The 21827-nt window shown below is 55.7% G+C and overlaps 2 protein-coding genes across 2 annotated transcripts; one reads left to right on the top strand and one right to left on the bottom strand.

The window, feature by feature from the left end:
* The first annotated feature begins 1287 nt into the window (after window positions 1-1287).
* PMM1 (phosphomannomutase 1) lies at window positions 1288-12537 on the top strand. The gene is made up of 8 exons (XM_041481652.1): window positions 1288-1498; window positions 1595-1712; window positions 2578-2654; window positions 2822-2913; window positions 5126-5225; window positions 6024-6099; window positions 8762-8877; window positions 9647-12537. The coding sequence occupies exons 1-8, from the start codon at window positions 1430-1432 to the stop codon at window positions 9767-9769; spliced, it is 771 nt and encodes a 256-aa protein (XP_041337586.1). The 5' UTR covers window positions 1288-1429; the 3' UTR covers window positions 9770-12537.
* A 1985-nt stretch (window positions 12538-14522) lies between these two features.
* On the bottom strand, window positions 14523-21176 carry CSDC2 (cold shock domain containing C2). The gene is given in 5 exon segments (XM_041481640.1): window positions 14523-14685; window positions 14954-15076; window positions 15320-15585; window positions 21019-21054; window positions 21057-21176. Coding segments are annotated over 5 exon segments (708 nt in total).
* Between the last annotated feature and the right edge of the window lie 651 nt (window positions 21177-21827).

Raw genomic sequence — 21827 nt, 5'->3', positions numbered from 1 at the left:
CACCCAAATGCAGGAAGGCATCTCTACTCACCCGTCAGCATGCCATGGTCGGCACACTTGGATGGATTCGTATTCTGGAGTAAGTGTCCACACATTAACTGATGATAAATTTGTAACCACACCCCAACAAGTCCTACAAATGAGCGTAACCTAAACTCAGCTCAAAACTCGGCACCCCACTGCATACAAAGTAGCTGGGTGCTACTTTGAAACCATTCTGGGAGCTTCCCTGCATCTGAGAAAAGGGTCCACCTTCCCAGAGGTGGGAGTCCTTAACCAGGTCTGATCCAGAGGCCACAGATTCTACAGAAATATCAGTGCTGGGGTGAGTAACACGTGTAATACCCATCCAAGATTCCTGACTCGCTGTGTTGTGGAGGCAGCTCAGAGAAACAGTATGGAAACAGCTGTCCTGGTGGACTGAAGGAATGTCTCCCCCACAAAGTAGCTGAGGGTACTTTGGTAAACCTTGTCTGAGACAATGGCACAGAGGTGAATTATTAACATTGTTTCTGTGCATACCCCTGCCACTGAGTGGGAGCAGGAAAATCATAAACTGCAAACAAGAAAAAGCAATCTGTGAAGCCACCTGAATGCTTCCTTTTGAGAGGAATCTGGTGGGGAACTGGGAAAAGGAATTGCACGATATCCCGGAGCAAATTATACTGAGGCAAAAAACAATCAGACTGTAAAAGAATAAATCTCTCCCCAGTTCCAACCTAGCACACTGAGCTGTTGGGGGAAAGAATGCAAGCTAATTTTTGAACAGAAAGCATTGGATGCTCCACATAAGCTGGTTTTGATTTTGGAAAATAATTCAGGAATTATTGTAAGAGACCGGGGGGTGGGGAGGAGGAGGGGTATGGGGCCGGCTGTCAGCATCAGGCCACCATAGTACAGCACTGTATGAATATGGTCTGACCAGATGGTCTAATTAAATCCTAAATGACTCGTGGGGTAAATGGTAGGCGGGTCAAAGCAAAAGCTACTGGCTTTGTGCAGAGAGTATTTTCATTTCCCCAGTGAAAATATTAACAGCATCCCATTGGAAAAGCAAGGTGAGGCACTGACTAGGAAAGTGCGTGCTGCTCCTGTCCCCTTCTCTAGGACACGGAAACCCTCGGAGGAGCTGAACTCAGGAGGCAGCACAATCCAGAGCCCCTCGGTTCCGGGGGCACTGCAGTAATAACAGCGAATGTGAAGAGCGCCACACGCGCACCCTCCCCCAAACTCCAGGCTCTGAAATGATTTAGGGAAGGAGCCGACGCCGTTCAAGACCGCACCTTAGTGCATCCTTTAGGGGCCGTGGAGCCGCGGGGGAGCGGGCGAGCGGTGCCGGCCCCGCGGCACGTTCCGCCCGCGCGGCCCCGGGGGCGGGCAGCCGCCATCAGCTCCCGCGGTCCCGCCCCGCCCGCACAGCCCGGCCGGGATGGCGGCGGCGCGGGGCCGGGTGCTCTGTCTCTTCGACGTGGACGGGACCCTGACGCCGGCCCGGCAGGTAGCGAGGCGCGGGGGCGCGGGGCTCGGGGGGGCTCGGCCAGCGAGGCGGAGCTCGTCCCGCCGGCTGCGGCCTCACCCGCTGCTTCCCCGCCAGAAAATCGAGCCGGAGGTGGACGCGTTCCTGCGGGAGCTGCGGGAGAGGGTGCACATCGGCGTGGTGGGAGGCTCCGACTATGCCAAGATAGCCGAGCAGCTGGGGGAAGGGGACGAAGGTGAGCGCGGCGGACGAGGTCTCCCGGGGGTCAGCTGTGCCCTAAATCCAACCCCGAGGCTGCCCTTGGAGAGGCTGGCCGTGCCCAGGCGGGAGCTGCTGCTTGCCTCCCTCTCCCCGTGTGTGGAGGGCAGGCAGGGATGCTCCAATCCATGCTGCCGGCTCCAGTCCAGGGCTGCCGGCTCGTTTCGTACAAGCTGCCTCAGAGCTCTGACAGCTTCACGCCCCGCCGGCAATTTTCGCCTCCCTGCTGCTCCGTGCTGGGGTCCCCGCAGGTTCCTCCTCACCTTCCAACGGGGGCATCGGGTAGAGGAAGGAGTGGGAGGGCAAGGAGGCAGCGAGTGCCTCCTCCACCGTGTTCTCCGGCATGGATGACAAGCGCCACTGGGCTCCAAGCTCTGCCTTCCACTTCGTTAGTGAAGGGAGGCCGAGAAATTCCCGGCTGAGGCTGATTGCTGAGTCGCCAGTGCTGCGTGTCTGGGTTGGAGGGGGGGCTGGAGTTAGATAACCAGTAACCACATCACCCCAGCAGCCTGGCAGTGGGGAGGGCACAGCAGCGAGCGGAGTAGCACGAATGTAGTTGAAAGCCAAACGTTTGTGAGCCTTTATCTTCGTCCTGCAACTGATTCAGCCCGTGACCTCAGTCAGGTCGTTTCCCCCTGCATGCGTCACCTCCCCAGCCGTGAGCAGAAGATAATCATCCACTTCGCGGAAAGCGAGGAGTGTAGGATGGCCAGTGGCCCTTTGCAGAGGACAGGAGCTGTGGAAGGAAACAAGAAGATGGCTCACTCAGTCCTGATCCCAGTCCTTTTTGCCCCTTTTCCCAGGCAGTAGTAATGTTTCCTCTTTTTTCCCTCCCCTCTCAGTCATTGATAAGTTTGACTACGTCTTCGCAGAGAACGGCACAGTGCAGTACAAGAACGGGCAGCTGGTCTCCAAGCAGGTGAGTCCAGCTCCCTTTGCAGCCATGGCTCTCCTGCCCTGTGCACTGTGGGGAGCAGCACCTGCCCTACCCAGGCAGAGGGGCAGCCTCTTCTCCCCAGTTGCTACCTCTTCCAGGTGGGCTTCATGGGAAGTCAAGCATCATCACTTGCCCTTCTCTTTCTGCAGGCCATTCAGGACCACTTGGGGGAGGAGCTGCTGCAGGATCTGATCAACTTCTGTCTCAACTACATGGCGCTGCTGAAGCTGCCCAAGAAACGGTAACAGCTCAAGCGTACACGAGTGGCAGTCATGACACTGATTTCTATGGAGCTGAGCTCCAGATCTCTCCTAAAAAGAGCTGATCTACAGAGCTTGTCTTGCTCCAGGTTTTATCTTAGCGCCCAGAGGCACTGTGTAGGATTGCTGTCTCCCTGAGCTGGGCACCTTGGGCAAATAATGGAGGAATGGAATGTGTTTGTTCTGAACAGTCTGCACTGTGTTTTAGCATAATGCCTGCTCTTTTGCCCCTTGGATTTTCCTCCTTGGGAAGCAGGGTGCAGCCACCGTGTGTATCTCATTTAGGACAATGGTGCCAGCTTGTTACTGGTCAGGGCATCAGGCATCACTGGTAATATATGTTTCCAACCAGGCAAACAATGGATCTTAAGATGGGAAGTCCAGCCCCTGAGCACACGTTTTCACACTGTTTCTAACCCAGTGTTGCTCTAACCCTGCTCTGCTCCCTACCCTGTGTTCCTCTCTGCTCTTCCCCTTGAGATCCAGCAGCCAGAGGGTGAGCTAGGCTGGTACACCTTTGCTGAAGGAAGGCCAGGCCACTGCCAGGACAAGAAAGGGTAGTCTTCCACTGGATCAGCTCACTGTTAGCACAGAAAGAGACAGAGAGAACTGATGGCATGAAGGTGGAAGGGGGGAGCAGGAGGGCCTCTTTCAGATGCAGCCTGCAGTTAAACCAGCCTGGCTGCAGGGTCAAACCTCAGCTCAGACCACAGTTTCAAGAACATGTGAGCCACCCAGGGCTGTTGGGGGCAGCAGCTCTGCCCTCCCCTTGCCATGGCTGATTTTTTTCCTGCTCTCCCCCTGTGTATGTACAGTGAACACAAACAGGTGAAATTAATCTGATAAAAGTTGCTAAACTGTCATCCAGATTATTTGTTTGTTATGAGTCACCACGTGGCAGTACAAGGACCAGAGAGGGGGGCTAGGGTGGCTCCTTGCAACAGCACTGCTGGCAGAACAGGCCCCCAAAAGCACAGGCTGGGACCCAGAGCCCTCAGGGCTGTTTGGTTGCCTCATTGCTGTCTGGTTACCCAACAGCCTTGGTGGAGTTTCAGCTCCCAGGTAGCTCTGTGGATTTAGCCTTATGGGATTTCTAGCAAAGCAAGGACTTTAACCCACATTCCTGAGTCCTGACCTGGGATGTGAGCCACCAAACCCTTGGTGCCACAAAGATGCTGCTCCTGGGCTGCAGGCATGGCTGCCTGTGTGTCCATTCCATGATGTTCCTCACTGTGTCAGGAGATAGGAGGGGGAGAGCTTTTCCTCCAGACTCAGGGTGGTAAGCACTTTATCACAGAGAAACAGCAGGCAGGGCTGGGAGGGACAATGAGCTCAGGGGTCCTCAGCTGGACAGGGGAGGGGATCTTCCTCTCCAGCACAAGAATTTCCATCTGTTTTCACACTGTCAGGGCTGCCACCCCCTGTTGTTTCTGCCCTACCAGTACTGGTATAGCAGTCTGACCCCTCAATAAGCAAACAGAAGTAGCTGGGTTTTTACCAGGCACAAAAGAAGGGAGCAGTTTTCTGCCAGCTCAGTGCTTTCAACCACCCCACCGAGGAAGCGGCCGAGAAGTGACCCCAGCACAAGGTGAGGGTGGCAAGCAGGAACTGGATCCTGTCTGTGCAGGCTTAGATAAGAGCTGCAGTCAAAGGTGCAGGGGTCAAGAGGGAGATACAAAGACCCTGATTTGTGTCCCTTGAGGAGGCACTGATTGCTCCTCCGCCTGCTGCCTGACGTCAACAGCGAGTTACACTGACCTGGGCCATCGCAGTGCCCCAAGGTACTGCCAGCTTCACCCAGCCCACACAGCATGTCTTAAGAGCCTCGTGGGGTAGAGGTGCCACAGCCTCATCAGGCAGCTGGTCCAGGCCAGGGAATAGCTGTCTTTGCAGTTATCACAACATTAGAAAATGTTATCTGTCATCTCCCCTAAGCTCGTTGCTTCCAGCCTATCCCCAGGGCATGGAGGGACTGTTTATTTCTCTTATCTCTCTGTAAAACTTTGAGCTCCCTGGAACCTTAAGCAGTTGTTGGTGCCTGACCTGTGCCTGTTGTGAATCACTCAGGAATGGGCATGGCTTCTCTCCTTCCCTCCTGCACGTTCCTGCAGAGCCTCGCTCAGCAGCCATTCTCCTGGAAAGGTTGTTTTTCTCTCCCTGCCCCAGTAACCTTGTGCCTTTGCCCACCCGCAGAGGGACCTTCATTGAGTTTCGCAATGGAATGTTGAACATCTCCCCCATTGGCCGCAGCTGCACCCCAGAGGAGCGAATCGAGTTCTCCGAGCTGGACAAGGTACAAGGGCCAGACCTGGGCTCAGCCTCCCCCTGGCTGGTTTTGCACGACCCCAGATCTCAGGTCTTACGTGCTCGCCCGCTTCCCAAGGAGAAGGGAGGTCCAGCTTCAGCTGTGCATATGCAACAAGGGGGAGACAGGACTAGGAGCCAGGAAACCCAAGGGAAGACAAAAATGAGTGGAAGAAACTTGATTTCATTAGGGACCACCAACACAAGGGGGTGGCCAGCAGGATTCCCTGTGCTGTGGGAGAGCCCCAGGGAATGAGGCAGTTCTTTAACAGTGTGTTTCCTCATTTGCAGTACCCAAAGATGGCCCAGCAGCTGTATTCTCTCTCCCACTTCCCCAGCCCCAACAGAGCTGGAACTAATGGGCTTTCCAAACTGGGAGGGTCATGGCAGGTCTGCTGGGCAGGTCTCCAGAGGATTTGGCCCATGCTCATCCAGTTTCTGCCGGGGGAAGCTATCTTGGGGTTGAGGGATCAGCTGGTCTTTGCAAGACTTTTTAAGCAAAACTGGAGGGTTTGGGTTATGAACTGAGCTATGGGAAACTGAAACAGTTGCATTTCATTGCCAAGGAAGATCTGGGATCTGCTCCTCCCCAGTGGAGTGAGCTGGTGGCCTGCCTGGGCACTGGGCAGGACTGGTGGCAGCTGGCTAAATGGCATGGCACTGGGGCCCAAGGCAGCTGGGGAGGGAGCAGAGCTGCCCAGCAGACAGGTCACGGTGGTTTCTGGGAGACTGTCAACATCTAATTGTTCAAACCCTCTTTTCTTCCCTTTCCCCTGATCCTCCACAGAAAGAGCGGATACGGGAGAAGTTTGTGGCAGCCTTGCAGAGGGAATTTGCTGGCAAAGGTTTGCGTTTCTCTCGAGGTGAGCAGGGAGGGTTCCTTGGCTTTGCCTTTATCATGTTTCCCATAAAATTCTGTGAAAGGGAGCAGGAATCCCAACTGTTCCCTCTGAGTGTCTGGAAACCCTGGGAAGAGCAGATTTTAGTCCTGGAGAGCTGCCACAGGGGAGTCATGTTTGCATGCGTGACGTCTGCATCCATGCAGAGAGTAAGCCATGCTGCAGACTTCCCTCCCTGGGAATCGGCCAGCCAGCCAGGTTTCCATCCTGTGGCATTATCCCTGCCTTAATCTCAGCTAGTGGAGCCCACTGCTGCCCAATGGATCTGTTCTGGCTCAAGCCTCAGCAGCACGGCAGCCAGCAGAGCCCCAGGCACATGCAGGCTTCTCTAGGAATGGGACAGGAGACTAATGCATGTCTTGGCTCGGGGGTTTTTTTGGGACAGTTAGCTGCAAGGGAAGTATTTTTTTTCCTGAAGGGAGATCTGACAAGGAGTAGGGAGATTGCAGCTCCCTTTGTAGGGCCACTTCTTGGGATGGTCTGACAGCCAGCTTACCAAAGGTGCGGAGCTGAAGGAGGAGCTTGAGCAATCCTGGGTATCTGGCCAGGATAGGGAGAAAAATGAGGGTGTGTAAGTTGTGGGGGTGATGCTGGGAGAGGATCCTCTGCAGGGGTGTGACACAGGAAGGTCAAGGGCAAGGGGGTGGTGAGGCTGAGGCAGTGGGTGGCACCCCAGGCCCTCTGATCCTCCAAGAGTTTTTCTCTGAGAGCTTTCACTTGCCTTCAGCATCCTGCCAGGGGCATCCTGTGCTGCCCACAGCACTGGCACGCACCATTTGTCAGAGCAGAGAAAGACAAGGTGCCTGCTGCTGTGTGCCCTCGGGCTTTGGGGAGCTGCCACAAAGAGCCCAGACCTGTTGTATAAAGATGTGAAGGGGAGCTGTGGGCCCCCCGCTCCTCCACAAAGAAAATGTGGGGTGTCTCAGGTCAGGTGTCTGAATAAAGGGCATGCAGAAACACAGCTCTTCTGCCAGGCTGGCTCCATGTGCCTTGTGGCTGTGGAGGATTCAAGGCCCAGAGGTGGTGGGAGGTCTCCCTGCAGCCCCCCAGGCCCCTGCTGTACTTAGAGGAGTAACAGTGCTGGCTGGTTCACACCACCCCTTCACTCTTTGATTTCTTACCTGCTCCAGCTGATACCAGGAGCCCCTTCCTGCTGCCCAGCTCTGTTTAGAGGGCTAGAATACAGTGAAAGGCAGTGGTTTTTACAGGTAAATGGCTTGGGATGCAAAAAAAAGAGGATGTCACCAAGTTTAGCTCCTGCTCTGATGCTGGATCCTGCTGCAAGCCTCTCCTGGGCTCACAGAGCACTTGCTCCCATCCTTATCACAGTGCCCTGTCCAGTTTCTCTGCTGCAAGGTGGACATATAGGCTCCATCTTCTCAGGCTCCAAGGAGGCTTGGTTCAGGATCCCCAAACCAACAGGGACACTCCAAACAGCCAGGAAGGAGAGGTGCATGGCATCAGGACTTGCATGTTTGAGCAACCTGGGGTGTCAGTGCCTCTTCTTCAGCAGGAACTGACCCTGTGATTATCTGTCTAGTCACCCTCTTCCTTAGAGAGGTGGGGTTATCATTTAAGAAAGAGAGTGTGAAATTCCAGGATTTCTTGTGGATGCTCCAGTCGGTTGCCTGGAGAAGACAAGCTGACTGGCAGGATGTCACACAAACCAGCTCGAATCCCTGTACCTCTGGCTCTGAGTGAGACCCAAGCATGCATGTGCCCTAAGCTGCAGGCTTTATTTTGGGAAGAGCTTGTCTCCTGTCGTGGTGCTGGGACAAGTGTCTCTCTGCAGCCTGTGGACACGGTGGGGAACTTGAGAGGATGGGGAAGCTGCTGCCTCCAAGCACCCCCAAAAAGCAGCACAGTGCTGGGCTAAACTCTGCCTGCTCTAAAAGCAAGGGCTGGGACATTTGTTAGCCCTGGGTGGCTGTGGGTGTCCATGTCCATACACATGTTCTCTGGGAAAGCTCCCTTGCCACTCTGTGTTGGTCAGATGTGACTTGGTGCCTCTCCAGATGTTGGCAACCCTCACTAAATTCTTGTGTCAAGAGTCACAGGTCAGGGTCGTGCCCTGATTATGTCAGTGAGTTGGTGGTACCTCCACGGCAAGGTCCTTGGTCCTTGATCAGTGTGCAGAGACAGCATGCAGGAGACCCCAGTTCCTGCACAGTTAAGGAGCATCAGAAGAGTGATTTTAAAAGGGCCAGTGATGTCTAGCAGGAGCCTAGGAGAGAGTTTGGTGCCAGTCTCCAAGGTCATTGTCCCCTGTTGGGACACAGAACGTGCTGGTGCTATCTGCAAGGCATGACCCAAAATCTCCCCACCAAGAGATGCCTCTCTTGGGAAGAACCCTCTGGTTCCTGCTTGCCTGCAGGAAAGCTGTGCTAATGTCACCCCAGCCATGCTGATGTCACTGCAGCCTGTTGTCATAGGAACAGCCTCTGCCACTATCCTAGCCATGTGCCAAGAGAAACACCAAGGCAGAGCTGGAGTTTGTGGCTGCTGTTTGAGGTGGGGGCTCCCCCCAGACATCCAGCCCCCTCCCATCCTCCTGCCCATCCCAGGGTGGGGGGACACCCTGCCAGCTCCCAGCAAGGTTGCCTGATGCCCTCCCTTCTCCTGGCAGGTGGCATGATCAGCTTTGACGTGTTCCCAGAGGGCTGGGACAAGCGCTACTGCCTCAATGTGCTCGACGATGAGAGATTTGACACCATCCACTTCTTTGGGAACGAGACAACCCCTGTGAGTATGCCCCACTCACCCCACACTGGCTGCTTTCTCTCCTGCTGCTCCATCACGGGTCCTGTGGGTCCCATGGTCCCACTGGTGCCAACACAGACCTTTAGTGATGTGAGGGGGGAGGATGCTGCCTTGTGCTGTGGGTGTGCTCTCATGATGGCTCTGCTGGCTCGTGGGGAAACCACCTTGGATTCACTGTGCTGGGAAGCAGGTCCACCTCAGCATTGCTTCCCTTGCCCCAGCACCCTCGGGAGGGCAGCAGCCACTGCTGTGGCCTGCATGACCCAGAACACAAGCCCCCAGCACTTGGGAGAGGACTCCTCAACAGCAGGATCAGCTTCACCTTCCCTTTAGAGCAGTGGAGGATGAAGCTTCCTTACTGCTGTGGATCAGCTTGGTCATCCACTCAGCTCTTCCCAGATGTTGGCAGCCTCTGCTCCCCAGATATGCCCATCCCACCTTCTGCTAGCCCCTCCACAGGCAGGGAAGGGGTTAACCCAGGCTCCTGGGCAAGCTTTGCCGATCTGGGACCTTCCCCATCTTTTCTATGCTCCTCCCCTGGCACTGAAGAGGGAGGCAAGAGGGACGGAGCAGAGCTCCCGGCCCAGCCTCTTCTGCCCCCGTGGGCCAGCAAAGCCCTGCCTGCCCCTGCCTGCCCAGCCTCTGCCTCCCAGCCCAGCATCCCACACGACAGAGCAAAATGTGGATTCATGGATGACTTTGTTCCGGCAAGACCCTGCTAATGCTGTCCCTGTTTTCTGTTCCCCTGCAGGGAGGGAACGATTATGAAATCTATGATGATCCCCGCACTGTAGGACACAGTGTCCAGTCCCCGCAGGACACGGTCCAGCGATGCCGTGAAATCTTCTTTCCAGAAAGAGCAAACGAGTGCTGACTGCCCGCTCCCTGCAGCCCTGCCCCGGTCCCACCCTCTCCCCCCACCAGGAAAAGCACCTTCATTTGTGGAATCTGCTCAGGGTAGACCAAAAAAACACTTGACAGAGCTGGTCAGGATGTAACACGTGAGTGTGGGTGGGTGGCAGGAGGGGGCCTTGGCTGAGCAGCCCCTCAGCGCTCCCCGTGTGGGGCCGGGGGTCACGGCACCAGACCCTCCTTGTCTCCAGAGAAACTTCTCTCTTGACAGTTCAGGTGTGCTGGGCGGTGATGCAGAGGCTTTTGTGGTCAGAAAGGGCAAAAGAGTGAGTGTGTGTCCATCCTGCACTCCCTCTCCTCTCGTCTTCTCCTTTTCCACTCACTTTCTCGTAACACTTGTGCATGAGGGAATGTGTGGCTGACCTTTCTCTGCCCCTTGCACCTTGGCCAGAGAGGCTGGGGCTGCTGAGGCTCTTGGCAGAACTGCTCTGAGGCAGGAGGCCAGGAAGGCTGTTTGCTCCAAGCCTGTGGTAGGAAGGAGTAGCTGAGTTCCCAGCTTGTTTCACTGTTGTGCTTTCTAATGGAGAGGTCACCGTGTCCTTCCCCTCAGTGCCACAGTGTGCCAGTCCCTCCCTGCAGATGACCTGGGAATGATAGTTTTAACATGGCTGGGCTGCTGCTCTGAGCTTTGCTCAGGTGCATAAAGAAACCAATTCTCTTTAGCTTACAAAAAACACCTAGGGTTTATTTTCTATACTATTCTCTATTTTCAAGTCAGACCTTGCTTGGCACTGCTGGAGGATCCTGGCACTTCATGCTATGGAACAGTTTGGGGTAGAAGGATTTCCAGAGGTCTTCCCACTCCTGCATCTATTGAGCATCACAGAATCACAGAATTGTTAGGGTTGCAAGGGACCTCTGGAAATCATCTAGCCAACCCTCCTGCCAAGGCAGGGTCACCTTGAGCAGGTGACAGGAATGTGTCTGGGTGGGTTTTGAATGTCTCCAGAAAGGGAGACTCCCCAGTCTCCCTGGGCAGCCTGTTCCAGTGCTCTGCCGCCCTCAATGTAAAGTTCTTCCTCATGTTGAAGTGGAGCCTTGTGTTTTAGTTTATGGCCATTGCTCATCATCCTGTTGGTGGGCACCGCCAAGGAGAATCTGGCACATGCTCTTGGCATCTGCCTTTGAGCATTCATGAGATCCTCTCTCTGTCTCCTCTTCTCTGGACTAAACAGGTCCAGCTCCCAGAGGTGTCCTTATAAAACCTTTCCCAGGGCATTCATAACAGACCAAGTCCCCTTCCCTCCCCAGTGCTCAGCTTTCCATCCTGCTGCCAGGGGCATTTTCAGCAGGGCCAACACCGGCCGTACCTGGTTCATAGAGCTACTGGAGGTACCTGCTCAGCAGTGCCCTCCAAGCTTGCTCTTCCCCCCATCTCATCCCACACACCCAGTTCACAAGCTCACCTTTAGGGAGGCAGGATGTCCAGTGCAATTGTCATATGTCCTCTCCCTGGATCTTTGTGGGTTGCAAACCCATATTTCTCCTTCATCCTTTGACCTTGTCCCTCACATTGTCCTTTTATTCCCGGCAGTTGCATTGTGGTGTGTGGCCACAATGGTGACACTTGTCACAACTTGGTGCTCAAAAGGAGCTCAGGGATCCCCTCCAGGGAGATGTCCTGCTTGTAGCTCCCCAAGGTACGCAGATGTGGTGTTTGTGGAGCTGGAGAATGTTGGAGGTTTCTGCAAACCATCCCCCATTGTTTCCCAGGAACCTTTCTTACCTCATCCCTGCTGGTTATGGCACTGCCCCATCTCTTGGTCCTGTTTTCTCTCTCCTTTTTCTTCTGTTTCTGGTTTCCTCATTGTGGCTCTCCATTTTCCACTGGCAGCTGGACTGCAGAGAGGAGTTTCTCAGCTGCCTACCACCACCTACCAAGGCACCACCATCCTCCTCAGGCAAGAGACACTGGTGCTTTTAGACCCAGGGCAGGGCTGGATCCCCACATTGCCATGGGCAAAGTCCCTGGTGGCCCTTGGCACTGCTGCCTGGCCACAGGAGCAGGGATACTGCATGACCAGTGCTGGTGGGGTGCTGTCTCCTCCACCTGACTGCACCTCCTAACTGCAGCACATTTTCATGAGCACAGCAGTCTGCCTGGCATCCAGAAATCCCCAGCAAATCCACAAATTCCTCTTTCTACCCAGGGAAGATTTCTTTGTGGGACAACAGGACCTGTTGGAGAAGCTTGTGTGCAGGATACCCTTTTCACAGGTCACACGTTTTGGCCCTCCACTGCAACCTTCATGGAGGAATTGTGTTTTGTGATTCCTTCCTCTCTGTTTCACTGTGGATCAGGATATGTGTGAGTCTTGGGGAGTTTATTTTTCCTGTGAGTCTGTTCATAGCCAGCAGGACTTCTGATGAGCTTAGTGATGAGTGAAGAGCAGGGTCTGGCCCTGATGGCGTGGGGCACCGTGGTGGCCTTGGGGGCTGAGGTGACGTGCACCTTTGAAGTGAAAGGCATTTCATGCCTGTCCCTGAGGCCCCTTTGCCATGATGCTCCTCTCGTGGTGGGTGCCCACAGCATCACTGGGGTTTCTCCCCATGGGTGTGAGCAAGCAGACGTGGCAGGCCCTACCTGGGACTGTCCTGCTGTTTGGATCCGTATCAGTGTGAGATGGGCAGCTCCTGTCTGGCTGATGAAACTGTTAAATGAGAAATATATTTAAATACATAGATGTGTATATTAAAAAATTAAAATCAATCCTATTAAAGCCACAACACGCAGCAGCTGGATGCAGTGTGTGCTTTGTGCTGGGCTGTGCTGGGTGAAGGGCAGCCAGACAACAGGCAGGACACACTTCACAGTCCCCACAGCAATGGGGGACCAGCCCCACTCCTGGTCACCACAGGTGAGCAGCAGCCTCCTGTCCCAGGCCCACAGTGTGGAGCATCTCCAGCCCCCTCGGTGACATACTGTGGGTGAGTCCTTTCTGATGTCTGGATAAACTCCTGGGTGCTCCAGGTGCTTTACCTAATAGAGTCACTGTGACACATGCACACAGGACAAAGAGCCAGGATGGGCAGGGCTCATGGGAAAGTCACTTTTAATGGTTTATTGCCAATGTTACAAAGGTTGACACATGGTCAGACAGGCGGGAACCACACCAGAGTTGTAAAAACACCAACAAGTCTAGGGTTTTAGTTTATTTAAAAAAAAAAAAATCCAACAGTTTGCCTTGGCCAAGCTGACTGCATGTCCTGGGGATGCCTGGAGCCTGAGCCACCGTTGCCACAGCCTCTGGGAGAGCCAGGCTTTGGGTTGGCAGTGAGATGGGCCGGAGGGTCCTGGGGCAATCCCCACACCAGCGTGGTCCTCCTGAATCCGCAGGGCCCAGCTGTCCTGCGTGGCACCAGCCTTGCTCTGCTCCTCTTCCCCACTTAGCCCTGTCGCCAACAGCAGCAGCAAAAAAGGTGGCAAACACCCTGCTCCATCCATGCTGAGCACCAGCAGTGCCAGCAGCTCCACGGAGCTGCCTGTCCCCTCCTGCCCTGCTGGGGAGGACCTGCTGGCACCCCACTGTCCCCAGCCTGCTGTGAACCCCTTAAGATGCTGGTAATTCCTGGAGCATCGGCATTGTTTCCCTGGGGTGAGCTCAAGACCAGCCCAGTGCATGTTGTCCGTGTCCCAGTGCCCTCTGCCCCGTTGCTCCCTGGGGCTGTGGGAGCCCACCTGGCCAGGGTATGGCAGAAAAGACCAAAACCAAAGTTTGTGCTTTGTATACAAGACCCTGCCTACACCGAGGGGCTGGGGAGGAGGTGGCTGTGCTCGCCCCATGGCCGAGGCTGCTCAGACCCTCAGCCCCTCACCGCCCCAGCAAGCTACAGACATGCACACACACACACATACGTGGGAAGGGGGTCCCCAGGGGGCTGGAGGGCAAGAGAAGGAGGAGAAAGTGTCTGTCTCCCCAAAACCGTATCAGCACTGAGCCAAGAAAAGTGCATTACTGCCCAGCAGCAGTGGGGAGCACAGAGGTGCCAAGTGCCCCGTGCCCAGGTGCAGCACCCCAGGCACAGCAGCACCGAATGCCCCGGGTGCCCTGCCAGCAGCTGTCTGCCTCTTAAAACCAAATTTTTGCTTTCTGTAAGCCAGTCACCTCCCCGTGGCACAGCTGACCTGAGATCTTGTGATGGAGGGATGTGGCTCAGGTGGGTGCTGTGAGCTGCCAGCGATGGGGATGGGTCTCAGCCCCCAGACCCCGCACAGTGATATGCCACCTCACACCACCCTGTTTTGTCCCTGCACCAGGGCATGCCCACTGCTGCTGTCCCACTGTGGACTGAGTGGGGTGCCCATCTTGCCAGAGTGGAGTTCAGGAGGGTGAGCCGAGCCACCCAGCCTCTCCCCACCCCCTCCTGCTCTCAGCACCTGCTTCAGCCCAGTAGAGCTGGAGGGCTGGGGCTAGGACTGGTTCCTCTATTCCCCATGGCCTCAGGGGCAAGGAATGGAACATGGGGCTCGGTGCTGCCCCTGGAGCTGGGGGACAGTCAGGGAGGGCTCCACTTCCCCCGTCCCCCTCGACAGACACTTACAAACACACACAGAGAAAGGAAACCGTAACCTTATAAAAGACACTGAACGCAAACGCCTGCATGTTTGGGGGCAGCCCCGGCCCCGCCGCCGCCTCGGCTCCCCCCACACCCCTTGCGAGCGGCTGGGCAGGCTTGCTCCATGGGGCTGAGTGGCTGGCGGCCCCCCTGGGCGCCTAGGAGCCGATGATCTGGCCAGACCATGTCTCGTGCTTCGTGTGGGGCGCCAGGTTGGTGAGGACCACCTCCACTGCCTGGAACTTCTGGTTCTTGGGAGGGATGGGGCAGACCTTGTACGTCACCTCGTCCCCCTCCACTGGGACATACTCTCCCTCGATGCTGCAGGAGAGGAAAGGAGAGGTGGTGGTGGTGGTGCCACAGCCAAGAGATGGACCCCTGCCCCAGACCACCCAAAACAAAGGAAGGCACCTGACCCACCAGCTGTGCCTTGGAAAAGAAAACCCACTGGTGATGGAGGGTACAGGACAAGCAGAGACCCATGTCCACCCCATGGAGATATCCACACCCCAGCCCACAAGTCTCCAGCTCCATGCTGATGGCATGGCTTCCTTGGGGCCTTCCAGCACCGCACAGCCCTGGGACTTACTCAGACACATGCACGAAAATGTCCTCGGTGCCATTCTCTGGGGTGATAAACCCGTGGCCCTGGGAGCGAGAGAACTGCTTGCAGACACCCTTGAAGATGGGGCCAGCAGAGGCACGCGCTGTCCTACAGGAGGAAAGGGAAGATTTTTCACTGGTGGCACTTGCCCAGGTGGAGGCACAGGGAGGGATTTTTGCTACGAACACGACAGTTCCAGCCGAGTGCGTGGCACCCACCCACAGCACTCTGGGCAGGGCTGCAGCGGTGCTGGGCACCGCGGTGGCAAAGTGCACCAGGTGCAAAGGGCTCTGCAGGCACTGCAGGTGACCACGGCTCCACTGGACAGTCCCAAACCCAGCAGGTACTTACGCCGAGTAGGTCCTGGTCCTCTTGGTGGGGAGGGGGCTGGGCAGGTCCCGAAGCAGGAGGTTGCCCCGCTCCCAGATGCGGCTGCCCTCCCGCTGGAAGGGGAAGGTGGGCCACACCGGCGACTTGGGGGAGTGCAGGGGTGGCACTGCCGGCGGGGCGCTGGGCTCCGATGACATGGTGGGGTCGGTGGGCTCCTCCGTTTTGGGACTGGGCGGGTGGGCAGCAGGAGAAAGGATGCCCAGGCGTGTGGGCCTACTGCTGGTGACCTGGGGAGCAAAAGGGGCTGGGGATTACAGGACCTTCTGTGAGGTTTTTGGCACAATTTTCTGTCAGGAATTGTCCCTCGGCTCTCAGCCATTTGTGGGAGCAGGGAGCTCCCACATGCTGCCAGCCTTCAGCCTGGTTGGACACCAACCTCCAGCACTGGGAATTGCCCCAGGAAGCCTGTCCCAGCTTGGAGTCACCTGGGACATTCCAGAAAATCAATCCCAAGGGAAGAACTTGGTTTGTCCAACCTTTCAGTTGCCAGGATAATCCCACATATTTGAGATGAAGTCACTAAAAAGCACACCCTGGGAAAAGAAGCAGTGGAGCTTGGGCTGCCAAAGGCAGGGACCATTTTGGGAAGGATGCCCATGCAGTGCCAGCATGCCTGGGCCTCCAGTCCCAGGCTCTGAGAATTTCCCCCATCCTGGGATTGGTAATTTAAAAAGTGAAGAAAAAAGGCTGAGACAACAGGTCAGTACGTCAAGGTCAGGGGTCTGAGGTCTTCTCAGCACAGGAGGTTGCTTCAGCCCCACAGGATTTAGGACACAACCCCAACCCCAGCCAGCAGCTGCTGCCCATCCAGGCACAGTCCTACAGAAAGAAGGGACACCAGGAGACTGTAGTGAGGCTGCCAGCAGCCCTCATGTCCCTCAGGCACCTCAGTCCAGCCACTACACAAGCACAACCTCCTGCCATCATCAGGCTCCAGTTTCTGAAGGCTTCATGCCATTTGCAAGCAGTTAAAGCCCTAAGGGGCAGAAACCCTGCAGATGGAGCAATCGCAATTGTGGGCACTCTTGTCCTTACTGAAGCACCCAGCATGAAATTGGAGGGGTTGTGCATTTTTAAGACTCCCAGATGCTCTGATGTGTGATCAGCCCTGCAGCTGCTTGCTGAGAAAGGCCTTGCTCTGTTGATTTTTATTCCAATAATTTGCTGCATCTGACGCTGGTGCTTTTGTCCCAGGGTGCCACACGCCAGGGGCTGCTTGAGGGCACCCCTCTTTGGGTGCACTGGGTGGGGGCTCACCCATTTCCATTGCTCCTCAGGAGTTTCCATCACTTGGAGATGAGGAGCCCAATATTCCACGGATTCCATCCCCTTCCCCAGCACCCCCATCAGCCCTTTTCCACCCCACTGGGGCATGCAGCATCTTTTAGAACAACACCTGCACACACCAGAAAACAGAGAGAATATTTAATTTCTTTTCTGACTCACTGTGGCCTTTTGAGACACGAAGGCCCTGGGGGGATGCACAAAAGGGGGTCACCTCCACTCTGAAATTAGCAGGCACCAAGGACATGGGAAAAGATTTCTAGAGCACTGAAGTGTCAAGGAGGCACCAGGCAATTCCTGTTCCCCTCACCCACCTCCACCTTCTTCTTCTGCCAGGGGCTGTGCCTGCCACTGGGCCCCCACAGCTGCCAGTCCAGCTTGGATTCTGCCATGGGATGCTGCCCACACGGGCCTGAGCCAGCCTCCAAACAGCTACCCCCTCTCAGCCCTGCAGAGCTTCACCCCCAGGCCCAGGCAGTAAAGGCCACACTAGAGTCGGATTCCAAGGCACAAGCCACCACGTTCCTCCTGCCCTCTGAGACAACTTCCAGTTGTGGCTGCAAACCCCTACAAACCATCTTTGCTGGCTCCCCACCCACCCCCACACCAACCCCTCCTGTGCTTCAGTGGCTGCTCTCTTCCATGCAGCAACTGGAGCATGCACATCTGCCTTTGCCCCCATCCCACCCCACACAGGGGCTGCTCAGCTCCTGCTTCCATGCCCAGTTCAGCATCTATTTCCCCCAAGCCCTGGCTCAGCATCTCCTTCTCCCATTCCCAGGCTCAGGCTCAGATCTCCTTCCTCCATGCCTAAGGAGCTCAGCGAGGCTCAGGGAGCAGCCAAACGAGACACCCCAAAGCCAGACCAGACACCGAACTGCTTCCCAGCTCCCATCTGTGCCCCCACTTGCCTGCCCTGCCTGGGCTGGTGAGCAGCCTGGCCACTTCAGGGCACCAAAAAGTGATGTGATCCCCATATATTTCTGTAGGGTTTGTCACCTTCCCAGGAGGTGTCAGGATTGGAGGAGTGGGATGATTTGAGGGAAATGGCCCTCAGTTGTCTGCCACATCATGAAGCTGTCACTATGAAAATGGCCTCACCACAGTGGTGCACCTCCTCTGTGCGGCTTTCTCTGACAGAGGAGGCCTTTCTGTTCCCCCACCAGTTTAGGGACAATGGAGGGTATTTAACCCGAATAAGGATGCTTGGAGCAAACTATTAGTATGCTGAGGGAGTTGGTTGGAATCCACAAGGGGCTGGAAAAATGGAAGTTTCCCAGAGGCAAAATTAAAACAAGAAGCAAGGGGGTGTGCAGGAGGGGGAGTTTGCACGGACAAAACGGTGTGCGCTGGTGAAGTGGCAACCACAAAGGGGGGTGCCCCGGGTTCACCCAGGGACCAGCCCAGGCCCAGGTGCCCTGGAAGGCTCCCTCTTTTGGGGAATGAGTGGTGGGGAAGAACGGGAACATGCTGAGGCAGAGGCACTGCTGAGGAGGCAGACAGTCTGCTCCTGAGAGCTGAGGGCAGCAGCAGAGGGTGCCCTCCTGGGCTGCTGTTCGCCCCCAGGAGCTGAGCTTGCTCCTTGTGGGAGAACAAGTGAAGTGCAATCCCCCACAGGCACCCTGAGGGCTCTCCGGATGTCCCATGGGGATGTTGGAGGGGGCCCTGGTGTAGTGTGGCAGCTCACTGGGATAAACACAGGCACAGGGCACAGCAAGGCTGTAGGATGCCCATCCTTGGTGGATGCACTGCCTGGACATTTCACGGAGCTGCCTGCTCTATCTCCTGCGTGGAGCAGGGGCTGGAGCAGAGATCCCTGTCCTGGAGCCAGGCCGAGGCTGTCTCGCTCAGCCCCTCTTCAGCACCTGGATCAAGCATCCCAGATTTGCTGGTCAGCCTTGGTGCCCAGCAGCTGAATTCCTGGCTTTGGCAGTGCTGGTGAAGCTGAGGCTGCGTAGGAGCTTTGGCACATGGGGGTCTCCAGGGCTGTGTCCTACCTCCCATTTCTTTTAAATCCCTGCTGCAAACAAAGGGACTGAGGAAACTAAACTCAGGGCAACAGCAGGCTGAAAGAAGAGCGGGAACACAAGGATATCTTCACCAGTGTCTCCTCTCCTCCCAGCCCAAAATCAGATCAGGGAAAACCTCTACTGTCCTCCTTCCCTCCCTGCTCTCCACCCCACCATCCTCTCCCCAACCATCTCTCCACAATGCAGCCCCAGCAGGGGACGAGGAGGGAGTACCTCGGCACAAGAGGCATTTTCACCCTCTCCTCAATCTCCTGTGGTCACAGTAATCTCTGCTGAGGACGAGAGCATCTCTCCCCACCTCAGGTCTCTCCCGGCCTGGCTGACACCTCCCCACGACACTATGTCCACCCCACGCACGTATACAGCGCATGGACGGATGAAATCCGGGTCACTTGAGGAAGCAAGCGGAGAGACTGCTGCAGCCCGGCTCTGCCGCGGGGCATGGGAAGCCTTTCCAGAGTAAACACCCTCCACCGCCACTGCTGGACCTCCACCTCGCTCCTCCCTGTCTCCTCTTGGTGGCTTTGCTCAGAGGGTCTCCCGGGGTGACAGTCCTCCGAGCCAAGGAGGAAAGTGGCTGCAAGCCCAGGGCTTCCTGAAAGGATGCTCTTTATAAAAAACACCTCCTTCCCTGTCCACCTTCTCTCCTCCCAAAAAAAACCATCTCAAAGCCAAACGCCAGAGCCCTCTGGTGACAGGGTCTTCTTTGGCAGCAGAAGCCAGCTTTGCTTTTATATTTTTGGGAGGGCAGGCTCCTGAGCAAGCGGAGCTGACAGTCAGGAGCCTTTGCAGGTGGAGGCAGGAAACCCAGGCCAATTAAGGCAGACAGGCAGTAGACACATCAGCTTTTATCTCGAGATCCAAGTCCCCCATTCATCAGCAGCGACTGAAAGGTCTGCGGTTTATCAAATAAAATCACTGTCTCCCTCCCCTTCTTTAAAGCCAAACACATTGACTTGGGTGCTGGCTGTGACCTTGTTTAACTAAACAGCCTTTCAAGGCCCCCTGGAAGAGGGGAAAGAGCCTTTTGAAGAGGCAGCAGCCTCTGTCTGCCACTCCCCGTTCATTAGTGGCAGCGGAAAAAAAAACCCCTCACGCTCCCTCGCCCGGGCGGGGGAATACATATTTAATTAGCTTAATCGCCCTCGGTGAGCCGGCCCTCCCGTGCGGCGTTTCTTTGTGCTCCTTCCCGTGCGCTGAGCCCCCGGCATGCCCAGGATGGATTGGCGGATGGGTGGCCGCTTTGCTGGCGGCCCTCACGCTCCGGCTCTGGACGTGGCCCTTCGGCCAGCCAGGCCGTCGCCTTTGTGGGTAGTTCCCTTTCACGGCGCCGCTTCTCTTTGTAAATCCCCAGCTCGGATGCTGCCTGACACCACACTCGGCTCTCCCGAGTGCCACTGGTACCCCGGCCCCAGCCAAGGAGCTGGAGGTTATTTTCCCTCTGCTACCTTTTGCAGCAATCTCCTGCACGGGCTCTTCCATGCCACTCTCCATGACGTTTTCTCCATCCCTTGCAACTGCCAAGGGCCCAGTTCAAGAGTCAGGTTTGCTACCCCCTCTAAACCCACCCCAGTAGAAGAAAAGGTCTCTGTATGGCAAAAAGACACCCCATCCCCACAGACAGCTGCCAGCAGCCATCTCCTCACCCGTGGAGCACAGAAAGCAATGCTCTGGCCCGCTGCCATTCTCGGGGAGGCTGATGCCCCCCCAGACTCAGCTTGTCTAGACACAGGCTGAAACAGAGAAGAGCTACACCCCTCCAGACGCATGAGCGTGTCCCCAGAGCTCAATGCAAAAACAAAAATCCCATTTTTCAGCTGCTGGACATATTCACCTGCCAAGGGACCCGACAACAACACGGTGGCCAGCAGCCATCCCAGGGGGGCTGCCATGAAGGGCAGGAACCGGCTGGGGAACCACGATGGCTCCAGGCAGGGGTTTCCGAGAGCAGAGCAGGGCCACTGCAACGCTGGCTGGGCTGTGTTTCTCCATCCTTCCTTCCTCGGAGAAGGCTCACAGCCTTGGTGTCTGGCAGATTTTTATAAATGCTGTCTCTGTCTGATGCTAATGAAAGCCTCTCAGCTCCCCCCTCTCCCGTTTTTGGTCACCAGATCATGTTAAGAGTTAAATACCAAGCAAAGCCATTTTTTCACCTACCCTGCCTATTACAAACCCTTTGACGAGACAAATTACTATAGGAAAAATAAAACTAGGCGGTTTTTGGGCAATGCACACTGACAACATCCCCTCCCCAGCTAAGCCAATCACACTCCCAACTCCAGGGATCTTTGCTGAGATAGTCTCGCCTACGATACAGCCTGCTTAGCGCTAAAATATGAATGTCACCTTTATGGACTGATTATTAAAAGCTCCCTTAGTCCGTGCTGGGCTGCCCAGTTCTCAGAGAGGCCATGAGGAAAAGCAAGCAGGCTGACAAATGCAAAGGACAAGCAAAGGGAGAAACCATCATGGAGGCTTGATTTACCTTTTAAGCATGTATGCATAATCATCATTCCCAAACACCAAATTTGTGAGATTTATTTACTTTCTTGAGATTTATTTTTTTTTAATTAGCATAGTATCTGTTCAAAGACATGGCACAGACATCTTCGTCTGTGTCCTTCCTTCCTCCTTTGTGGATCTAACTTGCCATCTGCAGGAATAGTGCAGCCAGTCCAAAGAAATCCCAATTCCAGCCCCCATCACTATCAGCCTACTTTAATAAGTCAGATTTTTCACAAATTGCCTCCCGCTCACCCGGCAATCCGGGAGCTGGATCCCAGCTGAGCTCAGCCCTCCGTGGCAAAACCCGGGATTATTTGCCCCCAAGCCAAAGCCGACGTGCAACATTGCCGCCGCCACCCCCAGGGGAGTTATTGTTCCTGAGGCTGGTGGGGAATAACCAAACCGGAGGAGGGAAGTCACGCTTCACCCTCGCACCTCTCCAAAAGGAAAAAGCAGGTTTCAAAGAAAAAGGTGGTCCGTGAAGTTTAATCTCCATCTACAACAGCCCTGGCGCGCTGCATGGCCATTGTGCCTCCCCTTACTCACCTCCCTAGCAGCGAAGGGCTCCCTGGCGCTGCGCTCCGCAGAGCATCGGTGCTCGGAGGGGCCGGACGCTCCTCCGCTCCCTTGCGAGGAGCAGCGGTGTCGCC

The sequence above is a fragment of the Pyrgilauda ruficollis genome, unplaced genomic scaffold (assembly GCF_017590135.1).
Source record: "Pyrgilauda ruficollis isolate IOZ18807 unplaced genomic scaffold, ASM1759013v1 scaffold56, whole genome shotgun sequence".
Classification (NCBI taxonomy): domain Eukaryota; kingdom Metazoa; phylum Chordata; class Aves; order Passeriformes; family Passeridae; genus Pyrgilauda; species Pyrgilauda ruficollis.
This window is presented reverse-complemented; position numbering and strand designations above follow the sequence as displayed.

Coding starts and splice junctions, on each gene's coding strand:
- PMM1 (XM_041481652.1), top strand. CDS start 1,430: ATGGCGGCGGCGCGGGGCCGGGTGCTCTGTCTCTTCGACGTGGACGGG. Junction 2,655..2,821: donor GGCAGCTGGTCTCCAAGCAG/GTGAGTCCAGCT, acceptor CTCTTTCTGCAG/GCCATTCAGGACCACTTGGG. Junction 8,878..9,646: donor TTGGGAACGAGACAACCCCT/GTGAGTATGCCC, acceptor GTTCCCCTGCAG/GGAGGGAACGATTATGAAAT.